This window comes from Eublepharis macularius, chromosome 3 (genome assembly GCF_028583425.1).
Source record: "Eublepharis macularius isolate TG4126 chromosome 3, MPM_Emac_v1.0, whole genome shotgun sequence".
Classification (NCBI taxonomy): Eukaryota; Metazoa; Chordata; class Lepidosauria; order Squamata; family Eublepharidae; genus Eublepharis; species Eublepharis macularius.
Window position 1 is genome coordinate 188415423 of NC_072792.1, and position 24650 is coordinate 188440072.

The 24650-nt window shown below is 52.7% G+C and overlaps 1 protein-coding gene across 1 annotated transcript; it reads right to left on the reverse strand.

Moving 5' to 3' along the window:
- Nucleotides 1-17567: 17567 nt before the first annotated feature.
- LOC129326429 (olfactory receptor 52E4-like) lies at nt 17568-23559 on the reverse strand. Its single transcript, XM_054974588.1, has 3 exons — nt 23522-23559; nt 19432-19514; nt 17568-18430 (listed from the first exon to the last, which is right to left on the reverse strand). Exons 1-3 carry the CDS (start codon nt 23557-23559, stop codon nt 17568-17570), a joined length of 984 nt encoding a protein of 327 aa, XP_054830563.1.
- Nucleotides 23560-24650: the final 1091 nt, after the last annotated feature.

A 24650-nucleotide genomic window follows, 5' to 3' on the forward strand; every position in this document is an offset into this window, starting at 1 on the left:
AATAAAATTGGTTAGTCTTAAAGGTGCTACTGGACTCTTTTTGATTTTGCTACCACAGACTAACATGGCTAACTCCTCTGCAACTACACTCTCCAGTCTCAATACAGGAGATTTTATGGTGTAAGCATCACCTTAGACTGACTCAAATTGAAAACAATATATTTTGGTTAAACTTACTCAAAATATGGGACCACTACAAACTCAAGTTAGTCCCACCAATATCACGATACTCAACCATACTCATGCAAAACTGTTTCCCACCAGGCTGCAACATGATCAGTCACAAACAGTGGAAATTCTTGTCCAGTATAAAACTTTGTGACATATCATCTCAAATGGGAATTCTAACAAAAAATGAATTGGAATTAAAACTAAATCCCATGGTTTACATATTTACAACTGACAAATATGGGAAATAAAATACACTTAAAGGACATCCTATCAAAACCAAAAACTCAATTTGAAGAGCTTTTGGAAACAAACAATCAACAAAGACGTGGATTGATCTCCAAAATCTATAAAACTATTATGATCCTCCATAGACCAAAACAATATGCCTATCAAAATAAATGGCAACAAGCCTGCAATGCTCTGATCTCTTTTGACCAATGGAAAAAGATATGGTCTTCCTCTACATTAAACTCCAAAGCAATAAATATAAAACTTCAATCATGGGCAGCCCAATCCTAAGAAGGGCACGGAAAGTGAACAGGAACCGAACTAAGGCTTGCGAGGGCGCATCTAGCCCGTACGCCCGCGTAAGTGGCCCTCCGCCCGCGCTGGGACGCGGCGCTGGCCCGCCGGCGGGCCAGCACCGGTGCAAGCCACAGGCGCCCGGGCGGCGGCGCAGGAGTGGCGTAGAGCCCTACGCCGACGCAGGGGGGGGCAGGGAGCAAGGCGGGGTCGGAGTTAGTCCTCTCCCTAAGCTCCTCCAGAAGCGGGAACGCCCACAGCGGCGCAAAAAAGCTACGCCACGGAAAAAGAAGGCGTAGCCCATAGGCGTCCATGGAACGGCGAAAAATCAGCCCCCTCTCTGAGCGCCCCGCCCCGCCCCTATGGCCCGAAGGAGCATAGGATGAGAACTATCCTGGGGACCAATCAGCGTGCGCGCCCGGCGTGGACGAGCCCCCCTCTCTGCACCCAATCACCTGCGACCGCGCCCTACAAAACATCCGGCCAGCGCCGCCCAAACCCCCAGGTAAGTGAGCACTCGGCCGGAGGCTCTGCCCGTCTGCTGAGTGGCATTGCCCCTTTGAAAACCGAAACGGGCTGAGGGCATTCACATTGGCAGGCGCAGAATGCACTCGGGGGACTTTGCGAAAAACTGGGGGAACTTCGCATAAAGGGGAAGAGGTGCAAATGTCTGCCTAACTCTCTTTCTACCGTGATAGAAAGAATGACTCAACAGCTAACTGGACTCATGCATGCTAGTTGCTTCTAACTAAGCACAAACAAACTAACCCTTCCGTGGCAGAAGGGAATGACACTTTGCAAATTAACCGCATGCTCTCCCGTTTCCTTGCAGGTGCCCTGACTCTGGCGCTCCCACCTGGTGATGACCGACGGAGCGCTGACAGGTAAGGAGGAGGTGGGGGGGGCATTCCGCAGATTAGTGCAAACCGCCCATTCACCTGAACCCACCCGCTCACTTGCCGCTTTGGGTGAGGCCCAGCAGGGGTGGGGGGCAACCATGGCCGCCCCTGGCTGCCTCAGAGGCAGGCGCCTCGAAAACCACATGTGGCCAGGTGTTTGTTGTGACCAGCTCATTCCCTCCCATAAAGGTAAAGGCTTCCCAAGGCTGAGTGCATCCTCGCCAGACCGTCAGGCATCAGCTGCTGCCCTCGACCATGTGCAACCCCCCCCGGATGGCGGAGTGTGGGGCTTGCCTTGCCAGTGGAACGAGGCAAAGCCCACACGTGTCTTTTTCCCCCACAGGCACGTCCAGGGCATGGCTGCTCCCCCGCGCCCCGCCCTCCCCAAACATCTCTGACGGACGGTTGGCTGCAGCCCAGGAAGCACCGTCGCGCCGCGGCCTGCATCCCAGCCCCGCCCCTCCGAGCGGGAAGGAGGGCTGTGTGGAATGCTCCGGCTCCCTCGCCAGCCTAAACGCAAGCCCGCTCTTTCCAGTGCAATAAAACGAGATGTACAACAACTGTTTTCTGTGTCTGCGAGTCTGACTTCGTCCTCCGCCCCTCCCCCAACACTCCCGTCACATCTCCCCACCTGCACATTGCCACAAATGTATCCGACACACCCCGTCTTGCCTCCCCGCCCCCTCCCTCCCTCCTCCTCCCCCCTCCTCCTCTGTATTTGACCAGTGTCTGTACCACCCATCTGCCGAAGAGAACTTGATTCTCAGAAGCCTATGCCACAATAAAACTGGATAGTTGTAAAGGTGCTACGGGACCCTTTTTGAATTCGCTACCACAGGCTAACACGGCTAACCCCCCTGCATCTATGGCCAGGTAGAGGGTTGGGGCGGGGCATGTGAGCGGGGAGGGGGATCAATCCCCGGTGGGGAGAGTAGCTGGCACCCGATAAGCCAGGGAGAGGGTGGTGCGAGCTGCCGCTGCAAGGGGGCGGGAGATGGCGGGGGAAATGGTCTGCTCGCTGGAACCCTAGCCCCCACCAATGGAGAATCCAGGGTGGTGGCAGGCGGATGCCATATCCCGGGCAGGAGGTCTCGCGCGCCTGGGGAGGGTCGCCCCCATCGCAGCCGCAGCCCCAGCAACACAGTCCCATGAGCGGCCGCCTCCCAGAGTGGGTCCAGCCCCTCGGGCGTCTGCAGCAGCCCCATTGGTCATTCCAACACCTTCCACCCCAGGGCGTCCTGCCTCGCATCCAATCCCGTGGAGCAGTTGCCAGCCTCCCACACCAACAGGCCATGGTTGTTGGGAGGGGTGGGGTGTGTCCGAGGCTGCGCGTGGCTCCGCCCTGGCTCGGCGCCGTCTCCTGCGTTCAGCAATTGTGGCCACTCGCGTTGCCCTGCCGGGGGGGAACCACTCCGAGGCTGCCAGCCCCGCCAATCCTGCAGGGAAGGCCGCTGGCCCCGCCCACAGGGGCAGTGGAAGAGCGCATCAGCTGCGCAAAGTGGCTAAAATGCGGGAGCCCGAGGCCCCCCGGCTGGCTGCCACAGCGTGCCCCTTCCCCGGCCGGGCCATGCAGGCTGGGTGGCCACCCCAGGCCCGGGAGGGCCCCCCGATGGCAGGTTGCATGACTGCCCCAGCTCAGGGCGGCATGCCAGGCAGGGCAGGTGCGTTAGGGCAATATGGAAGACATGCCAGAGCGGCCCCTGGCCAGTCCTTGTGCATCCTAAGCCCCCCCCCTTGGAAGGGATGCGCTGTCACCGCGGGCCTGGTCATGCGCTCATGGTGCCAGGGCAGGATATGGCTGGCAGTTCACCAAAGTATCGCAGGCAGACACGGGTCCATGTGTAGATGAGCTTTATTCCCAGTCCCACGGCGCAACGTGCAGCCAGGCCCAAGGGTTCACGTCCCGCAAGGATGCACTTGAGCAGCACAGCATCCCCGCAAGGGAAGAGGGCCCTGGGGCCATAGGAAGCCAACCACCACGGCCCCCTCCCCTCCAACCCACAGGTCTGAGACGGGGGGGCCTGTGCTGAACCTATCCATGAACTATGCAGCTGCCAGACAGAAGATAGGGAATTGTTACATCTCAGACCCTCCAAGGTCATGCCGGCGGGCGGTGTAGTTCGGTGGGCAGCACAGAAACACTATACCCACAGCGGTCCCGGCTGCATGGAGGGCGACGGGTGGCGGGAGCAGTGGGCGGCCAGGCTCGGGGCCCAGCTCATTGCCAAGGCAGCCGGGAATGACCTCCTGGCAGATGAGGGTGCGATGACTGCGCGGCCAGTTTACCTGGAGGAGCTCTTCCCTGGCCGTGCGGAGGAGGCCCACCTCATACGAGCGTGGCTAGACACGGCGCTGTGCGAGGTGGAGCATGACCTCCTGGAAGAGGAGGTGGCTGCGGGCCCCGCGCGCAGTAAGTCAGGGTCCTCGGCGCCATCCAGGGAGCCTCCTCCGCTGCCACAGAGGGCAGGCCGTAAGGGCCCGGAGGCGTCCCAGCCACTTCCGTCGAGGCGCAGGTTGCAGGTGCTTGCAGCAGATACCGGGCTGCCACCAACGGGTGCCCCCCTCCCTCTCTCCCCCCTCTGCAGGGACCATCAATGACAGGTGGATGGCTGCCATGGACCGGGTTCACGGGGCATTCCAGCAGGCGCGGGCAGCGGCACCATGTGAGTCTCGCCAACAGGAGGGGCACGGGCATGTGGGGTGGGGCAGCCTGCGGCCACGACAACAACCCCAGAGCCCACAGGGGCCCTGACGCTCCCATCCCCCACCTCTTGCCCCCACAGCGGCGCCCGCCCGGAGCCCCTCGCCAGATGAGGAGGAACTTGGGAGGGGCTTCACCGCCTGGTCTCCACCCCGCTACCCGCCACCCGCTGAAGACCCAGAGGGTGACCCAGTGGAGGGGCCTGGCAGGAAGCGGCCGAAGCTGGAGCCTGTCCCCGCAGACGGCCGGGCAGCTGCCGAAATGCCATCCCAGGCACAGGCATCTTGGACCCCAGCCGGGCCCCTGCTCTGTAACGGGGATGCCGTGGCGGGGCCGCTGGCCTCCCCCTGCTCCGACGCGCTACCTAGCCCTCACCCTCCTGGCTGCTGAGGCCAGGGTTCTGGGTTGGCAAGCTGCTCTCTGGGCGCCTGATGCGGCCCTGGAATCGATTGGGAATAAAGCCAAGTTCGTTAACCGCTTTTCCCGTGCAGCCCGTCCATGGGGGGCGGTGGCTGCTGGCCGGGGCGGCTTTCCCATGCTCTCTACATGCAGGGGTTGAGGGAGCGGGGACTCGGAGGGGCCGCCTGGGACACCATAGGGGCGTAAAGGGCGAGTGTTTGGCCGGCCGAGCCCCCCATGGCCAGGCATGGCCCTCAGCGCGCAGCATGCCACAGGTGCTCCGCGACCCTGTCTCGCACAGCTCGGTCATGCTCCTGGGGCTCTGCAGGGGCGTCAGGAGAAAGGCGACCGGCGGGCAGCAGCCAGGGGTCCTCGCCTGGGCCCTCTGTGGCTGGCAAGGGGAGCTGCTGGCGCACGGCAATATTGTGCAGCATGACACAGGCAGCCACGAGCTTGGCGACGGTGAACGGCTGCATGGCCAGGCGGCCGCCCGTGTGATGGAGGCATCTGAAGCGCATTTTCAGCTGACCGAAAGCACGTTCGATCACCATCCTCGTGCGCCGGTGGGCCTGGTTGTAGTTGGCTCTGTCGGCGGGCTCATCCGCAGGGTATGGCGTCAGGAGGTAAGGCAGCAATGGATAGCCACGGTCACCTGCAAGGGGAGGCGGAGTTAGGATCTCCCTTCCCATCCCCGTCCCCTCACAGCTCCCCCACCAACTCCTGACCTAGGAGCCAGCCTCTCCCCTCAGGCCATGATGACAGGAGCCTGTTCAGGCCGGAGGTGGTGAAGATCTGTGCGTCGTGGACGCTTCCCGGGAACTTGGCAACGAGGTCCGTGAAGATCCCCTGGTGGTCACAGGCTGCCTGGACGTTGATACTGTAGAACCGGTGCCGATTCCTGTAGACCTGCGGCTCCTCTCTGGGAGCGCATATGGCCACATGCGTGCAGTCGACTGCTCCAATCACATTGGGGAAGCCTGCAAAGGAGGAGAAGCCAGCCCGGATGGGTGCCAACTCTGCCTCCGAGGTGGGAAAGTGGATGTGCTCGCGGATCCGACCAACTAGGGCGTCCAGGAAGGCATGCAGGCAGCGGCTGGCGGATGACTGGGAGACCTCCAAGGCCTCAGCCATGACTCCCTGGAAGGAGCCGGTCGCAAGGTAGCGGAGGGACAGCAGGACCCTCTGGAGGACGGGGATGCCCCGGGGAGCCGCAGCTTGCCCCTGAAGGGCGGGCGCGAGCTCCTCGCACAGAGCCTGTATGGCTGCCCTGTCCAGGCGGAAGCGGTCCAGGCAAGTCATGTCGCCCAGGAGCAGGGATGGCACCCTGGCCTGGAACCGGCGGCGGCGTCTGAGGCGGCGCCGCCTGAGGGCCGCTCGGACAAACACGGCTGGCAGGAGGTGGCTGGTCCGGATGGCTGGGAGCCGCGGCGGCAGTGGCGGGCACCAGGCGGGGATGATCAAGGTCCTGCCTGGAAGGAACGCAGGTTGAGTTCCAGCACCCTGAACCCCCCCCCCCACGCACAGCAGCAGGCCTACCGGTCTCAGCGGCCCGTTGCAAGTGGTGCTCAGGAGCAGGTCCTCTGTCCGCTGCATGGGCCGTCCCAGCCACCCTTCCCGGTCCTGCACCCCCTGTGCCCTCCTCCATCTTGCCGAGGGGATGGGTGAGCACATGACTAGGTGGCTGGTTCCCACCACTTATCTCGGGGACCAGACATTCCAGCGGGCACTACCCCCATGTCTGCTGAGAGCACTAGTGGCGGCGGAAGCCAGCGCCAGGCAAACTGGACAGAGGCCGAGAGAGTGCTGCTTTTTGGGCTCGTGGTGGAGAATGCGGAGGTCGCCCTGAGCACGCACAGGGGCGCCTCGTCCCGGTCTCGACGACGGGCATTCTGGCAGATGGCAGCTGACAGGGTCTCGGCTGTGGGCAACGCGCCCCGCACTGCTCACTCGGCAATGAAGCGCTGGAATGATTCTTTCGGGCAAACGAGTGCGCCTCCTCATGTCTCAGGGGGTTCCTTATGAGCGGGCCCTTGACGAGGGGCTCCCAGGCCCAGAGGCGGTCATGCGAGCGGTCATCCCGGAGGCGGTGGTGGGCGGCCTGGGCGTTGAGGTCCTGCCCGGTTAGTATTTGTGGATTCAGGGAGGCGAGGGGGGGGGACGTATGGATCGTGGCACATGTGTGACAGGGCCTCTCCCGTGAGTAGGCACGGCCCCTGAGGGTCCAGACCCAAGCCAGGCGGAGGCAGAGGCAGCGGAGTCTGTGCCCCCCCTGGCAGAGAGCGGGGCCCAGGAACCGGCAGCCCTTCCACCGCCACAGCAAGCCCCTGCTGCCAGCGACGAGGAGCCTCAACCGGGCCCGTCGGGGGGCATGGATCCGGAGCACGGTATGTATCTGTGGCCCTGCTGCTGGTGGGGCCAGGGACCGGCTCGGCCGCCGGCCTCGGCCACACATCCAAGGCCACTCATGGCGCCGACCGGTCTCAAGACGAGGGGCTGCGGCCGCAGTTGGAATGGGTGTGCTTGGCCCGGCTCGGTGGCCTGTGGCAGCCCATGTTGGGCCGCTGCTCTTCCCTCCCTGGGGCCTCTTCCCACCCATGTCTCGCTCCAGCAGGGACCATGCGCCTGGAGATAGGCGGGGAGGTGATTGCCCAGCTGCGCGAGCTGCCACCCTCCCGGAGGACCTCTGCTGCCGGAGCGGCTCTCCTGCAGTCGCTCGGCTTCCCTGTGTCGGTGGAGGGTGAAGGTGGCCCTGGGACTCCGCCGGTTCAGGACACCTCATCGACAGAGCCGCTCGAGGAGCTGTCCCAGCCTGCAGCACCATCCCCTCCAGCCCCCCCGCCCCCGGGTGCCATGGGCCGTGTGCGGGAAGGACCTGGCTCCGCCTCTGAGGGGGAGGGGCCCATGGAGGGGATCCTTCCAGGCGCACGGGCTCGCGGCCCCCGCCCTGCCCAGCGGCTTCCCCCGACACTAGCCGCAATGTGGGCGGCAATCGAGAGGGAGCGGCTAGAGGTGCACGCTGCATGGGAGGAGGCGAACAACCGCGGCCGGGAGTTCATGGCTGCAGTACTGGAAGTGGGGGAAGGGGTCCGTGCCTCTCAAGTCCGTGCCGAAGCCCTGCTCGGGCGGCTCGTCGCCATCCTCGACCCTCCGGCCCCACCCGCTGCAGCAGCTCCACCCGCCCCAGAGGCACCCCTCCCTCGGGCCCAGTTGCGTGCGAGAGGCTGGGCCCGTGGACGGCCAAGGGGGTCCGGCCGCCGGCCTCACCGGTGACCGCCGCTGCCGCCTTGGGGGTGGGGTGGGGTGTTTTGCTGCACAGACGGCTCTCCTACACGCCTCCCCTTCCTCACGTCTGCTGGGGGAGGTGGGATGATATAATAATAAAGGCTGATTTCTGTGCAATGGGTGTCTGTGTTCTTTGCCTTGGGATGGGGACGAGGGGGCAGGCCCGCTGTGTCTGCCTCTTGGTGGCGGCCTCAGGCCAGCCCTCCCCTTCGGCGCCACTTGGGGGCTGTCCCCTGCTGCCAGAGACTGGCTGCTGCCCTGGATTCCTCATGGCAGGGCGCCTGCCAGTCCCATGCCAACCTCTCTGGACGCGGCCGCCACGGACTTGGTGCTACATTGGGCAAACGGGGGAAAGGCTTCTCAGACTACGCCCACCCCTCTCCTTCCCGACTGTGAGCCCCGCCCGACACACGAGCCGAGGCAGTCTGCCGGCATGGGCGTGGTTTGCCTGCTGCTCTGGGGCCTGGCCGGGATCGTGTGCTGCCCATAGGCTGCGCCTTTCCTGGCCCCTCCCCCTGACGCTTGTCAGGAACAGCGCCCTTTGGCTGCGCCTGGCGGCGGCCGTGCATCAGACCCGCCCACAACACTTTCTGGTTCTCCAAAATTGCATCTCTGCGCCGCTGCGGGCGCCGCTGCGGCCACACTTTGCTGGCACAGGATCCGGCCCGGCGGCGCCGCCACACCACCAGTGCAGCCGCGTCGGCGTTGGGGCCGGCCATAGGATTGCGCTGTTAAAATACTTACATGCTGGTACCTAACCCCAAAGAAACTATCAGTTATAACATCAAAATATTCACCTATGTGCTGGAACAATTGCGGTAATATCAGCACATTTGCTCATCTTTGGTGGCAATGCCCTAAAATAAATGCATTCTGGGTAGAAATTCTAAAACAAATAAAAATTAATAACAAACTATGATATACCATTAGATCCCCAATTAATCTTTTTAAATCTCTGGCAAAACCAAAACATACCATCCTCACAGAAAGAGCTAAGCAACAATTTATTAACCATCGCCAAATCCTCAATAGCCTACTTTTGGAAGAAACAAACACCACCATCAATTTCTCACTGGCTCTCTTAAATATGGGACCAACTTATCATAGACAAAATAACAGAAAATTTAGCCAACACCTCACCTTCATCTAATTTCTATGAAAAATGGTGGCATTTTCTAGATTTTATAGATAGGACAGAAGCACACCCTCCAAATCATTTATATCAAAAAAATTTGGATAGCTAGTTTCACAAGCAAATTTATATTAAAAGAATTTTATACATTGTTTCTAGTTATAAACGTTAAAAACTACGGTATTTTGTTGTTCAAGCATATTTGTAAGCAACTTTCTTGTTATTCCACAACACTACCTTCTGTATTCACTGTTTAATATTTAATGTTTATTGTTTATTACTATTTTAAATAAAAAATACAAAAAAATAAAGAGTGGGGAAAAAAGAAACTGGGTTAAACACTGAGGCAGCAGAAGCAGTTCTCCTCGGAAGTAAATCCCATAGAACTCAGTGGCATTTACTCCCAGGTAAGTATTCTTAGCAATTCCGCCTGAGACATTGCCAAGTGCTGGACTCGTCTCACCACTGACAAGAGCAGGTGTGGACTGGCTCACGTGGTCTGAGGCCAGGTTTGGACTGGCTCACGTGGTCTGAGGCCAGGTATGGACTGGCTCACGTGGTCTGAGGCCAGGTTTGGACTGGCTCACGTGGTCTGAGGCCACGGTTGCCAGCCATCCACCTGCAACCCACAGGATCCATTGGATTTGGGGTGTCGCCTAGTCATAATTTTAATCTCTGAATGCTCACGTAGTTTTCTAACCTATGGAAGGTTCAGGACGGTCTCTTAACAAGAGAGTTTGTTGGTGTCTCTGAAGAAATAGCAGATTTATATTCTTTAATTACAAATAGTTCACATTTTAGCCCAACAACCTTGCTTTGAGAGTTTTGATGAGGATTATCAAGAGGAATCCTAGCTCACCTGGCATTATTAATTTGAATTAGTTACCTTTAGGTTCCAGTTATTTTAACTGGAGGCCAAACACAAGTAAAAGTCAGGTACATGACTGACAGCCCAGTCTGGGGGTGGGCGCGGAAAGTGCACAGGGAGCAGCCTAAGGGTTACACTGGCATATCCTAGACTTATGTGGGCATAACCCCCCCCTACAATGGTGCAATGCCACCGCAGCAGGGGGCAGGTGTAAGTGTGGCATAAGACCCTGTGCCAGCGCACAGGGGCTGGTCCGGGGGTGAGGCGGGAGTTAGTCGGCTCCCTGAGCCATTCTGGGCCTGGGAATGCCTCATACAGCAGCGGAAAGTTACACTGCGAAAAACAGCATCGTAACCCATAGGTGCCCATTATATGGGAGAAACTCGCTCCCCCCCATACCAGCTCTACCCAAGCGGCTCAGCAGAGCACAGGATGCCAACTACCACGGGGACCAATCCTCTCACATTCCTGTGGTGGCTGAGTTCCACCCCTACCCAGCAGCCAATCAGTTCCCCACTCTCCCTACATAACCTCCGGCCAGCGAGGCCATAGCTCCAGGTAAGAAGGGGCGTGGCTATAGGCCCCCCCCAAGAGCCCCCTGCCGTAGGGACTTAGAGCACGAGGTGAGAGAGGGTGCACACAGTGGTGGGGCAAGAGTGCACCGGGGGGGTGAGGGGACATGGTAAATCTGGGGAGTCCTGTGCACTCACCAGGGGTGGAGAGCTGAGCCCAGAATGTCTGACTACCACTCAAGTGGCCCTCTTCTTGGCTCGGGGAGGGCCAAGCACACACTGGCAGGTGAGGAGGAGCTGGGGAGGCTGCTGTTCCGGCTCATCCATTCACAGCTCGCACGGTAGCTGCAGCTCGCATGGTATTGGCAACGAACTGGAAGAAGATCATTCTCTCCCCTCCGGTAACATGGTTGCACAAAGTATGGTTCCCTGTGATCATGTGTATGAAAACATCAATCAGGTCAATGTGGGATGGGAAAAACAAAGTGCGATAGAATTATGTTATGGTTTGGCAACCCTTTGTAAATTAGTGGGGTAAAAGGAAACCAACAGAGAGAGTTAAAGAGCAGATTTTGGAACTAATATGACTCAGAATTAATAAAAACCAGTATGAGAAAAGATGTACTGGATATGTAAAGGTTTGTTGAGACTGGCTATTTGTGGTGGTCCTGTCTCTTTCTTCTGGAAATTGGAAGGCTGTATGGGTGATCTGGAGCCTGACTGCATTTCATTTCTTTTATTGGATGTAGCATACAGATAATTTCCGGTGGTCCTATTTTTTTTCCTTTTGCAAAACTGAAGACAGTATCTATCGGTGATTTGGCACTTGACTGTTCCTGTAAAAAAAAGAGCTGCAATTTGATGGCATAGTTATATGTTTCATTGTATGCAAAGTATGCAATAATAATTTTTTTAAAAAAATTAAAAATAATGGGCCATAAATAAAAGTAATAAAATACAGGTCTCCTACCTAGAATCTGGGGTGCAGGAATCGCCTTCGGTTCATCTCATAGCCAGTGCTCAGTGATCCCTTTGGCTCTTCCTGAGCCCTTCGAGTCTGTTTCTGAGGCCATTTTTCATGTTTCCAAACCCTGCCATGCAGTCAGCAGCAGCATTTCACACATGTGCATTTTCCCACAGCCTGATGGGAGCCCCCTTCCTCACAGACTTTTGGTCATGGCGCACCACTCAGCAGCCTGTCATAGGAATAAGCAGGGAGCACATCAGTCAGCCAGTAGTTAAAAACACTGTTTTTTAACAGTTTTAACACTTCCGCTTCATTTGGAGTCCATTTTATTGGTGGTATTTCATGCACGTGTGTTTTTTGCACAGCCTGGCAAGACATAGCACCCCCCCTCATGTCATTGAATTACCAAAAATTTTCTTAGAGTAATTCAAGGAATTTATGACAAACAAAGGACTAGAATTTCAATTAATGGCCAGCTAAGAGAACCAATAGAAACTGAAAAAGGAACAAGACAAGGGTGTCCATTATCTCCTCTCTTATTTATACCGACGCTGGAACCACTTATGGACAAGATCTGGAACTCAGATGAGATCAGAGGAGCCAAAATTAGGAAGCAAGAATACGAAGTACAAGCATTCTCAGATGACTTAGTTTTTATTTTAGAAGATCCTTTAATGTCAGTACAGAAGCTCTTACAGGAAATCAAAGAATATGGCAGGATTAAAAATAAATACTCAAAAGACAAAGTTGATTACTAAAAACATCCAAAAACGACAGATGAAAGAATTAACTCAGAAATCGCAACTAATAATTGAAAAGAAGATAAAATATCTAGAAATTTGGATGACCAACAGATGTAGCTCCTTATGTGAAGACAATTATGGGATACTGATAAAAACAATCAAAAAAGACTTGGAAAGATGGAAAGATCTTCAGATATCATTGACGGGAAGAATAGCAGTGATAAAAATGAATGTTCTCCAAAGAGTTCTGTTTCTGATGGTTGTTGTGGATTTTCTGGGCTGTACAGCCGTGATCTTGGCATTGTAGTTCCTGACGTTTTGCCAGCAGCTGTGGTTGGCATCTTCAGAGGTGTAGCACCAAAAGACAGAGATCTCTCAGTGTCACAGTGTGGAAAAGATGTTGGCAGGTCATTTATATCTACTCAGGAAGGTGGGGTTGGGCTGAGTCATCCTGTAAGAGTTTCCCAGGGTGTGGAATGCTAATGGCGGGAGGCTTCACTGTATCCTGAGGAGGTTCTTTTGCATATGGATTGGTGCTTGATGGGCTAATCTTCTCTGCAGGGCTATTGTCGGGTATAGAGTGTTAATATTAAGTTCTGTTTCTGTTTCAAAATATTCCATTAGGATTACCTCAAGTATTTTTTAAAGACCTTAGCCAGGCTGTACAATCTTTTATTTGGCAGAACAAAAAACCACGAATTAAACTGAAAGCCTACAAGATATTAAGGAAAAAGCAGGCTTTGCCCTACCAGATTGAACCCTATACTATAAGGCTTGTGTGCTGACCTGGTTGAAAGAGTGGGTTACTTTAGAAAATGAAAGGCTTTTAAACTTGGAAGGACATGACCTGTTGATGGACTGGCACGCGTTTCTCTGGTATAAAAAATGGGGAAACCATAAATATTTCAAAAATCACTGGATAAGGAAAGCACTAGTACTGGTCTGGGAAAGAATGAGATCTACTTTTTATGAGAAAATCCCTTTGTGGGTTTCCCTAGTTGAAGCATTTACACATCCTTCATTGAAAAAAGAGGGGAAAACTCCCACCTATAAGATCTTACTGAAACCAGCTGGGCTATTAAAAATCCAAAAGAAATGGCAGAGTTAGACATTGAGTTGGGATGGTGGGGCCAGGCACAATTGGAATCTAGATACAAAAAAGATAAAATAGTGGGCTTTTACGAAAAGGATGAAAACATTGATGTGAAACTACATGGTAACAATGTTAAAATGATAAAGAAAATATATGCTATACTTATTGAGGCAAAATTACAGGGGGAGGAGGTCAAAGATACTATGATAAAATGGGCCGAGAATGTGGGACACACAATAGATTTAAAGCAATGGTCACAAATGTGGGAAAGTAATTTAAAGATGACAAAATCGGCTTCATTGAGGGAAAATGTATATAAAATGTTTTCTAGGTGGCACCTAACCCCAGTTAGGCTAGCTAAATCTCACCAAAATACGTCAAATAATTGCTGGAAGTGTGTGAAGATACTGGGGTCTTATTACCATATGTGGTGGACATGCAAAAAAGCAGTGGAGTTCTGGAAGATGGTGCATACAATGTTACAACAGATACTCATGACTCCACTACCCTTGAAACCAGAACTTTTCTTATTAAACCACATATTGGTCCCAGTCAATAAAGAGCAAAAGCAGTTGATGTTGAATATAATTGCAACAGCTAGGATTGCATATGCGAGACTTTGGAAGATGACAACTATCCCAAAACAAGAAAACCTGGTAAAAAAAATACTTGAGACAGCTGAAATGGACAAATTGTCGAGTTTATTGAAAGAATCAGACATTACAACCTATAACAACATTTGGGAGCCTTTTTACAAATGGATACAAGCTAAGTTTGGAGAAATTTAATTTTCAACTAAGATGTGGTCCTTTATGGACACTATAGAAGGTAAATGGAAAAATCTACAAATAGAGAGCTGATTAGCAGAATACTAAGACAAGGGCGACGTCGCGCCAAACTCGCGCGAGAAAACGTGATATTTCGCATTTTCCCCGTCACAATCCGGAACATGGCGGCATGCAGCGCCTTCAGGTTAGTCGTCTGGAATCGGCCCATTATAGAGTGAATGCTGCAATGTAATAGATATGTAACTTCTTTTGTTGTTGTTGTTGTTCTCTCTTTTCCTTCTACCCCCCCTCTACTTCTTATTCCCTATTTTCTAGCTAAAAAAATAATAATAATAAAAATTTTATTTTAAAAAAACCACTGGTTTTTTAAAAAAGTTTTAACGCTTCCGCTTCATTTGGAGTCCATTTTATTGGTGGTATTTCATGCACGTGTGTTTTTGGCACAGTCTGGCAAGACATAGCGCGCCCCCCCCCCCAATCATTGAATTACTTGACCCAAACATCTGTGATCCTGGGCAGAACCCCCTCACCCATGCAAAAGGCCCTCCTGGCAAGGAACCAAAACTCCACCCCCGCAGTTGCTGCACAGCTACAAGGCTGCGGGATGGTTGCTGGAGGAAGGCGGTGGACAGGTGAACAAATCGCAGGTCTGGCTCAGGACTCATCAGAGCTGTCAATCACAGGATGCTCACCTATCAAAGATGTTCACTGCAAAGTTCCCGGAGCCAGTGTGGTGCAGTGGATTGAGTGCAGGACAAGAATGAAGGAAAACCAGGTTCAAATCCCCACTCTGCCATAATAACAACAACATTCCATTTATATACTGCCCTTCAGGACAGCTCAATGCTCGCTCAGAGCAGTTTACAAAGTGTGTCATGATTATTCTCACGACAAACATCCTGTGAGGTGGGTGGAGCTGAGAGAGCTCCTTGAAGCTGTGACTGACCCAAGGCCACCCAGCTGGCTACAAGCGGAGGAGTGGGGGATCAAACCCGGTTCTCCATAGAAGCTGGCTGGGTGACCTGGGCTCTGACACTCTCAGCCTAAACCTCCTCTGCCTGGGGAGAAATACATGGTATAAATCATAGAATCACAAAATCATAGGGTCGGAAGGGATCTCTAGGATCATCTAGTCCAACCACTAACACAATGCAGGAAATTCACAACTATCCCCCCCCACACACACACACCAAATGACCTCTGCTCCATGCCCAGAAGATGGCAAAACACCTCCAGGACCTCTAGCCTATCTGGCCTGAAAGAAATTGCTACCTGACCCCCAAGGTGGCAATTGGTCTTACCCTGGGTGTGTAAGAAGGGGCCACAAGAATTAAGCACTGACGTAACCCTTCCTGCCCTCCCTCTCATGATTTGCCTAGGTTCACAGAATAAGCATTGCTGTCAGATGGCCATCTAGCCTCTGCTTAAAAACCTCCAAAGAAGGAGAGCCAAACACCTCCGGAGGAAGCCTGTTCCACTGAGGGACCGCTCTCACTGCCAGGAAGTTCTTCCTAATGTTTAGTCGAAAACTCTTTTGATTTAATTTCAAGTCGTTGGTTCTGATCTGACCTTCTGGGGCAGTGGAAAACAACTCCACGTCATCCTCTTTATGACAGCCCTTCAAGTACTTGAAGATAGTTATCCTATCACCTCTCAGCCGCCTCCTCTCCAGGCTAAACATTCTGAGCTTCTTCAACCTTTCCTCATAGGGCTTCGTCTGCCCACACCATCTTCGTTGCCCTCCTCTGGACACCTTCCAGCTTGTCTATATCCTTCTTAAATTGTGGTGCCCAAAACTGTAAATACTTCAAGTGAGGTCTAACCAGAGTAGAGTAGAGCGATACCATCACTTCTCGTGATCTAGACACGATGCTTCTGTTGATACAACCCAAAACCACACTTGCCTTTTTAGCTACCATATCACACTGCTGACTCATGCTCAGTGTATGGTCTACTAAGACCCCTAGATCCTTTTTGCAAATACTACTGCCAAGACAAATCTCCCCCCTCCTATAGTTATGTTTTTGATTTTTCCTACCTAAATGCAGAACTTTGCGCTTATCTCTGTTGAAATTCATTTTATTTGTTTTAGGCCAGTTTTCCAGCCTGTCAAGATGAAGTAAATAAAAGGGAGGGAGGGAGGATTTTTTTCCCAATGAGAGGGAAAAGGGACTCTGCCCAATGGCAAATTAGCTGGAACGATGGCAATAAGGCACTGATTCCTATTTCATCTCTCGGCAGGAACTTTAGAACTCCTTTTCATTAAATATTGTGAGTTATTGTATCAGAAAGTCATGTTGGAAATGATAGTGGGAAAATATTAATACTCCCAAAACTTGTGCAAAAATTATAATCATGCCCTTTTTGAAATTACCAAATGAAATGGTTTTGAGTCTGCGCTGCCACCCCGCGGGATCAATCAATTGGAAACAATGAGAGGCAGATCTGGCATCCAGATGCAGAGGCTCCTTCCACTGCCCATTGAAAAAAAGGCCTTTCAAAGGTATTTAAATGGCCGATGTGCCATGGACCACCTGGAGCGTGTTGCCTCCAGGGCACAATTCCCAATTCTGAAATTTATTGGGAGTAAAATATCAGAACTGGGAATATCCTGGATATTGCAAATGCTATCCAATACCAGAAATAACACGTATTATGTTGGGATGGCAATATCAGATTCACACCCCTTTATTATACAGATCCTACTACATTGTTTTTAATGGTGTAATCCACAGCAACAAATTATAAATCAAGTGAGTAAGTAACTCTTCTCTCTCTCTCTCTCGGTCAAGAAAATCCTGGCTTTTAATGTCAAGGATAGAACACTATTATATTATACGATGGTAGCAGCAAGATTACTATATGCACAGTATTGGAAGCAAGAAGAAATACCAGAAGTTGAAGATTGGATTCAGAAACTGTTGTACATGGCGGAGATGGACAAAATGACAAGAAAATTGAAAGAACAAAATCCAAGTGAATTTTTGAATGACTGGGGAAAATTTAAGGACTATCTTGAAAACAAGTGGGATGTGAAAGGACAACTGAGGTCTCTGGATAACTATTAAGATGTATAGAGAATAAGTAGGAACTTTACCTTTAATAATAGAATAGTGATAATGATAAGAAATAAGGGGTTATAGTGCTGTTGGGAGTCAAAAAGGAAAAGGGGGGGAGGGAGAAGGGGTGGGGGCATATATACCAGAATAAGGGGTAAATGTAGTTATACTATGTATTATGGAATGTATGGAACGTATGTTATCTCATCCAATAAAAATTGGTTAAAAAAAGAAAAGAAAAAGAAAATCCTGGCTTTGAGTCTAAAGTGGTGCCGTTGTTTGCCTTCCTGCCTGTTCGTCCTGACTATTAAATCAAGGAACTCGTTAAGAGTCCCTCATGAAATGCGTCCCGCACTGGCAGAGAGTGGCCTGGAAAGGGCCGTCATCTGGGTAAGCCACTCGTCTTCAAATGTGAGCATTAATTTCTGTGTTTAGGAAAATGAGGTGAATCTGGACAGGATGGACCTTTTGTGGCATAAAACTTGGACTATTGTCCTCTGGATCTCTTTGGTCTTCACCCCATAAATGACCGGGTTGAGCACTGGAGGCAGAATGACATACAGATTGGCAATGAGGATGTGGACATAGTGTGGTATATTTTGCCCAAAGCGGTGCGTGAGGAAGGAGAAGAATGCTGGAGTGTGGAAAACAAACATGACAGAAATGTGGGAGCCACAGGTGCCCAAGGATTTCAGCCGGGCCTCCTTGGAGGGGAGCCGAAAAACAGTCTGCAAGATTTGCACATAGGGCAAAAGAATCAGGAGCAAATCCAACATGAGGAAGGAAATGGTAAATAAGCCATAGACACCATTGATCCTGATGTCGGCACAGGCCAGCTTGGCGATGCCCATGTGCTCACAGTAAGTGTGGGCAATTTCAATCCGGCTACGGCAGAAAGGCAAGCGCAGGGTCAGCAAAACCATGAACAGGATTAGGACAGAAGGTGCCAACACGACTACAAGACACAGCCAGCCTATCCGTGTCTTGGTCAAGATTGTGGTGTATCTCAAGGGGTGACAGATGGCCACGTATCTGTCAAAGGCCATGGCCAGCAGAACTGCAGACTCCATGCCCGTGAAGGAGTGGATGAAGAACATCTGGGTCAGGCAGGCCCCAAAGCTGATCTCCCCCAGGCCAGACCAGAAGATGGCCAGCATCTTGGGCAGGGTGGAGGTGGACAGGCCCAGGTCGATGGCCGAGAGCACGGAGAGGAAATAGAACATGGGCTGGTGGAGGCTGGCCTCTGACTTCACGATGAAGAGGATGGTGGAATTCCCCAGGAGTGCAATGAGGTTGTACATCTCTACCCTGGATCACCCCAATGATGCCCTTAACGTGATGTCCCGGTGCCTGGAGGCCGTGCGGATCTGGATGGGGAGAAGCAGGCTCAGACTCAAGCCTTCCAAGACTGAGTGGCTGTGGTTTCTGGCGCCCCGTTATAGCCAGCTGGTTCCATCGCTGTCTATTGGGGGCGAGATTTTGGCCCCCACAGAGAGGGTTCACAACTTGGGTGTCCTCCTGGATGCACGGCTGTCGTTAGAAGATCATGTGTCGGCCATGGCCAGGGGGGCTTTTTATCAGGTTCGCCTGGTTACCAGTTGCGTCCTTTTCTGGATCGGGACGCCTTGCGCACAGTCACCCATGCCCTCGTTTCCTCCTGTCTGGACTACTGTAATGCTCTCTATATGGGGCTCCCCCTGAGGACCTCCCGGAGGTTGCAATTAGTGCAGAATGCGGGCCGCGCGGGGTGATTATGGGAGCAACACGGCGTGCCCATGTAACACCTCTCCTGCGCGAGCTACACTGGCTTCCGGTGGTCTTCCGGGGTGCGCTTCAAGGTGCTGGTTACCATCTTCAGAGCGTTCCATGGCTTAGGGCCTAGGTATTTGCGAGACTGCTTGCTGCTACCGATAGCCTCCCACAGGCCGGTATGCTCCCACAGAGAGGGCCTCCTCAGGGTGCCGTCGGTCAAACAATGTCGGCTGGTGACCCCCAGGGGGAGAGCCTTCTCTGTCGGGGCACCTGCCCTCTGGAATGAATTGCCCCCGGAGATACGTATGGTCCCTGACCTACACACCTTTCGCCGTGCCCTTAAGACGTTATTATTCCAACAAGCGGGGCTGGCCTAAATGTGTTTTAACTGAACTGTCCTGTTTTGAGTTAAATTATTTAATATGTTTATTTTATATTCTTAGTGTTTTATATTTGTATGTTTTACTTTTGCTGTACACCGCCCTGAGTCCTTCGGGAGATGGGCGGTATAAAAATTCAATTAAAGTAAAGTAAAGTAAAGGTACCCGATGCAGAAAGGGATGGAGAGCCAGGCGTGGACCTCTTCCAGCCCAGGGACTCCCAGCAGAATGAACGTGGGCACATAAAAGTGGGTGATGTTATATATTTGCATCTTTCCATAAAAGGAAAGAGACATGTCCCTGTCAATGGAAAAAGGGGGGGGGGGGAGTTAGTACTATTCCAGATACTTAGACGTAGAATAGTGGGCAGAGCGTAGTTTTCTTATTTTCTTTCTTGAATTCTGAGGATATCATGGAAGGGAGGAAAGGAGGGAGGAAGGGGCATTTTTCTAATGGACTGGGAAAATCATTGCTCTTGGAGCTCAACGAATGATGACTTTGAATTCCTGTTGCTCAGCAAAGAAATGTTAGAGGAAATGATAAGACTGTAGGATTTTATTTCAAAAAAGAGGATTTCTGCAGCACTTGAATTTTACTGCGGACTCTGTTTCCTGTAACATCACAGTATTACTCTGTCTTTAATAAACAAAATAGTTCAACCAATTTCTGAGTGGCTACAAACATTCATATAAGTATATTGACCGTCTATAAAAACTTCTGTTAAAAGCCAAGATATGAAACAACTCAGCAGACCCCAAACAGCACATGAAACGGTGCAATGCTCATCGGAAAGTCCCATTGACTCTCCACGTAGTCGTGCCACAGAGCATCAGAACATGCTGCGTAGGATGCGTCTGCCACTGGCCCACCATTCGCAGGCCTCTGGGGCAGGGATTTCCCAGCAGGACCCCTGGAGATCTGCATTGCACACTGAACCACAACCTGCTATGTGCAGAGCATGTGCTCCACCCTGGAGTGGGGCTCTTGCCTGGGCAGTGGCTGCTGCTGCTGCTGCCGCCGCCACCAGTTTGCCAGCTGAAAAGTCATTTGAAAATTGGCCTGACATAAATGTCGGGGGACGAAGGAATCACATAGTTATCTCATCAGGGCCAAGTATCGCTGTCCCTCCCTCCCTCCCTCCCTCTTGGGATCTTTCTTCAATGAGCATAACTCTCCCTCCCCACATGCTATTAAAAATGTATTCATAGAGCTGCCCCCTGTGAAATCTAGAGCTGAATTCCCGATATTAGGTGTAGACCTCTGAGTGCTGAGCGAAAGAGCCACATTGACCTGCAGTAGGATATATATTCCAAGGGCCAGATTCGGAATGCATCACCCTAAACCACAGACCTGCGGCCTCAGGGCCAGTTACAGAGAGAGAGGGAGGGAGAAAGAAAAAAAAGGACACTGCTCCCCTCTTCCCCATTGCAACATTCCCTGAGTGTGGCTTGGAAGGGGTGGGGGCAGGAACGGGCAACGTGTTGCCAGCCTCACAGCAGGCGCCACTGAGGAGCTGCTGTGTGGCTGGTGCTTCTCAGGTGCAGGTTGTGGAGGAGATGCCAGGAAAAGGGACGATGCTCCAGTGGCTCAAGGGCTGTGCAGGTGCTGAGCGCTCTGTGGTGGGAAAACTTGCCTCCCTGCCTGGCTGGACTCTGGTGCTGTTACTAGCAGAGAGGGCTCAATTGCTCATGGCACCAGCCACTTTGCGAGGACCACAGAGTCAGGCCCGCCACGGGCAGGGGGACATAGGTCACAGATAAAGGGGGAGAAAGTTTCATATGAGCCCCCATCCCATCACCAATAGATCCTGTCTGAGAAGAGAGACTTACTATGGCAGTATCAGCTGCGAGGAAATGGAAGCTGCTCCCCCAACAGTTCTTTCGGGGCGAGACTGCCAGCCAGCTCGCCTGGTGAGAGTCCTGATTCTCTGCTTCTCCTCGGAGTCGAAGGGCCTGCCAGGTGAGGGGCTGGGCAGTTGCTGCATCCTAGCTGGGCTCCATGGGTCAGCTGTGAGGTTGCCTGGCTGAGCCTGTAGCAGCATTTATGGCTTCTGCTTGGCCATCCCCAGTGGGGCCTCTTGGCCATTCACCTCCCACCTGTAGGCAGCCTCTCTGCAGCAAGGTCATGTGTCAAGCAGCTAAGCCTCTTCCCTTTGGAACCTCCTTCCGGAGGATGTTTGCCAAGTTACAGCTCTCTTAAGGCTCCCAAAAGGTTGCAAAATGTTAAATGTTCTTTTTCCATGGACTGTTGTTTTGAGGGCTCCAGCTTTGGTTCTGTATTTTATTTATTTATTTATTACATTTCTATCGGAAGGGCTCAGGGAGGTGTAACAACATACAATTTATAACATACAGTTTAAAACAATAAAAACATTATAAATAAACATTTAAAAACATTATCCATGTGCAATAAAATTTCTTAGATGGCAGATATAAGTGTCACTTTATGAGCTCCTGCATGGGTGGTGGACGGTCTTCAGTGGTATGGCTGGCAAGAGGGCAGCCTAACCCCCACCAAATGCCAGGCGGAACATCTCCATCTTGCACGCCCAGCGGAAAGATAACAAATCCTGACAGGCCCTAGTTTCCTCAGACAGAGAGTTCCACCAGGTCGGAGCCAGGACTGAAAAGGCCCTGGCTCTGGTAGAGGCCAGGCAGACCTCCCTGGGGCCAGGGACCATCAGCAACTGCTTATTAGCTGTGTGGCGGAACGGGCACTGGCTCTCAGTCCGGGCAACTGAGCCGCCGTCAATGGCCTGCTAGCCCCGCTATCCACCTCCCACCGTCCCTGGTGGGCGTGGCTCACACGCTTCGTCGCTGCCACCACTCTCTGATTTGTACACCGCCTGACTGAGGGGCAGTGAGACCCCTCTGGCTGAATTTCCCTACTGGGAAGTGAATTCCCCCATCCTTGGGTGGGCCCTGGAGGATTGGCAACCCACCAAGGTCTGGCCTGATCCGTTTCTCCCGGGCTCCCTCCCTTCCTGTAGCGTGCCAAGTGGGGGAGCTTACGTAGTCAGAGCACCACAAGGTCCTTTATATTCCAAAAAAGTATAATTTATTAACTATATACAGAGCACTATATACAAAGCAGGCAAAGGCACCACACATAGGGGTAGGACCCCCCCCCCCTCTTTTCAGCACCCCTAGGGCAGAAAATCAAACCGAAGAGAACCGCCGTCCGCTTTCCCTACCACACTGTTCCCTACTCTGCCTTAAGGCGGGGGGGGGGGGTCTGAGGGGAAGTTCACCTTTTATTCCCGTTCTGCTGCCTCCCAGGCCCTCCACATTTAGGGCCCAGGCACCCGGGTCTCATCCAGCAGCAGGAGCCTCTCCTTCCTCAACCAAGAAGGAGCCTAACTGACCTTTTTCCCCTCAGGATCGGCTGAGTCCCTCAATTCAGGCTCCACCCCTTATTTTTTCCCGCCCTTTCTTGCCCCGGGGCAGCTGGGAGTTGTAGTCCAGGAAGAAGGGCGCCCCCCCCTACCAAGACTCCTGCAGGCCCCTCCCTGGCCCCACAGCCCATTAGCCCTCATGGGGAACATTCCCCTTTTCTTAAGACAGATCAACTGCAACCAGCACTCATCTCACTCTTGGTAACCATTTCGTTACAAGCTGATCGAAGAGACCTCTGGGGAACATATGGGGAGAGGCAGTATTTGTTGATTTAAACTGTATATTTGTTTGGATTGGTTGTTTTGTAAAAGCTGTCTAAAAATACAACAAATAAATTCATTTTAAGTCACTACTCTATTTATCTAGCTACCTCCAAACTCAATCACTTCTAGTCCCCAAGACCTCCCTGTCCGGAGCTCTGCTCAAGACCCCAGAGACCATCAAGAGCGAGGGCTGCAAGGTCCCCCGGGCACCCCCATCCATGCGCTCCATGCGGCATTTCCAGCACAATGTGGGAGCAACCGGTTGCTCCAGGAGTCAGTTGTCTAAAAATTGGCCCAAAACTTAGTGCTTGGGGCTGGTTTCCAAGTTGCACTGGAAATTACTTCATCAGTTGGCAATGCAGAAGTGCACACACCCATTTCATCCACGTGCCTCCTGGGGGGAGTGCACATGGTCGGCTGGTTCCTGTGCATTTCCCCCCTCCGGCCAGGTGAAAGGGGGTAACAGCTGGGGGAAGGGGATTCCCTGCTATCAGCGGGGAACTGGCACCTCTTAAATTACTGAGCCCCCTCCCCTGGATTTAAGCCAGGTTTCTACAACAGCCTCTAATGCTAAAAAGGCTGACAGGTGGAGCAGGGCAGGAAGAGGCTGCCCGGAGTTTCGGGCTTCATCATGAGCATAGACATTTGAGATTACAGATCCTCTCTGGCTCTATCTGCAGAGGTTTATTTTTATCCTTCCTGATGCTGAGCATTTCTGTGCTGCTGCTTTTCTAGATAAAGAGCTCCAGAAGACATACTCACAAAACAAGAGACAGTACAGAAAACACTGAACTTAGCCGAGAGAGCAAGGGGAAGCAACCAGGGCCCAGCAGAGCCAACGAATAGCTGCTGCAGCCCATGCCACAGGTCCGCCATCTCAGGCAGTCTACAAAACAGACAGTCTTGTCCCATCAGGAGCAATCAGGAGGGGAAAGGCCAGATGTTTCTCCCTAAAGAGGGATGTCCACAACGTGGGAGCCACCAGTGAAAAGGCTCTGTCTCTAGCAGTCACCCAGTGGGCCCACAGCGCTGAAGAAGACCCGAGCAATCTGGCAGGTTCACACATGCAAAGGTAAGTCATTGAGCTAGATCCAAACCATGGGAATTGCTGCCCTGGAAGAGAATCCCCCTGCATGGTTTTTGCACGGAGGGAACTCGTCCTCCACTGGGCTCTTGCCTAGACCTGCCCCCAAACAACATTTGGGTCACCCTCCTCACCCTCATGAGAAGAAGTCTGGTCCATGATGCATCCATTGCTGCAGAAGACTGTCCACCGTGAATTGCCTGGGGACACCTTCTCCATGGCAGACGCATGACGTGGTGCCTGGCTCATCGTGATAGGGGGAGCCCCATGGCATCACCAGCCACTGCCAGCCACTTCCACCCAACGCAAGACCCAAGAGACAAGCAGTGCAGGCTTCAAGGAGCTGCTCTGGATATGGCCTATGATGTGTAGGAAAGGACCTCAGATCCCGAGGGGCTGCTGTGCCTTTAGGGATTACGTGAAACCACAGCATTTTGCAACACGTGGGGCCAGGGGAGGGTGTGAAGACTGAGCATCTGGTAGCCATCTCTGAAGTCACCAGCAAAGCCATGGAGGTTAGGTCCGCCTGCCTCCACACCTCCGAAAAACGCTGCTGGGAAGCAGCATCAGGGGAAGGCCTTGGCCTCTGTGCCGTTGGTGGCCCTCCATAGCCCCTGGCTGGCCACTTTGTGACAGAGGA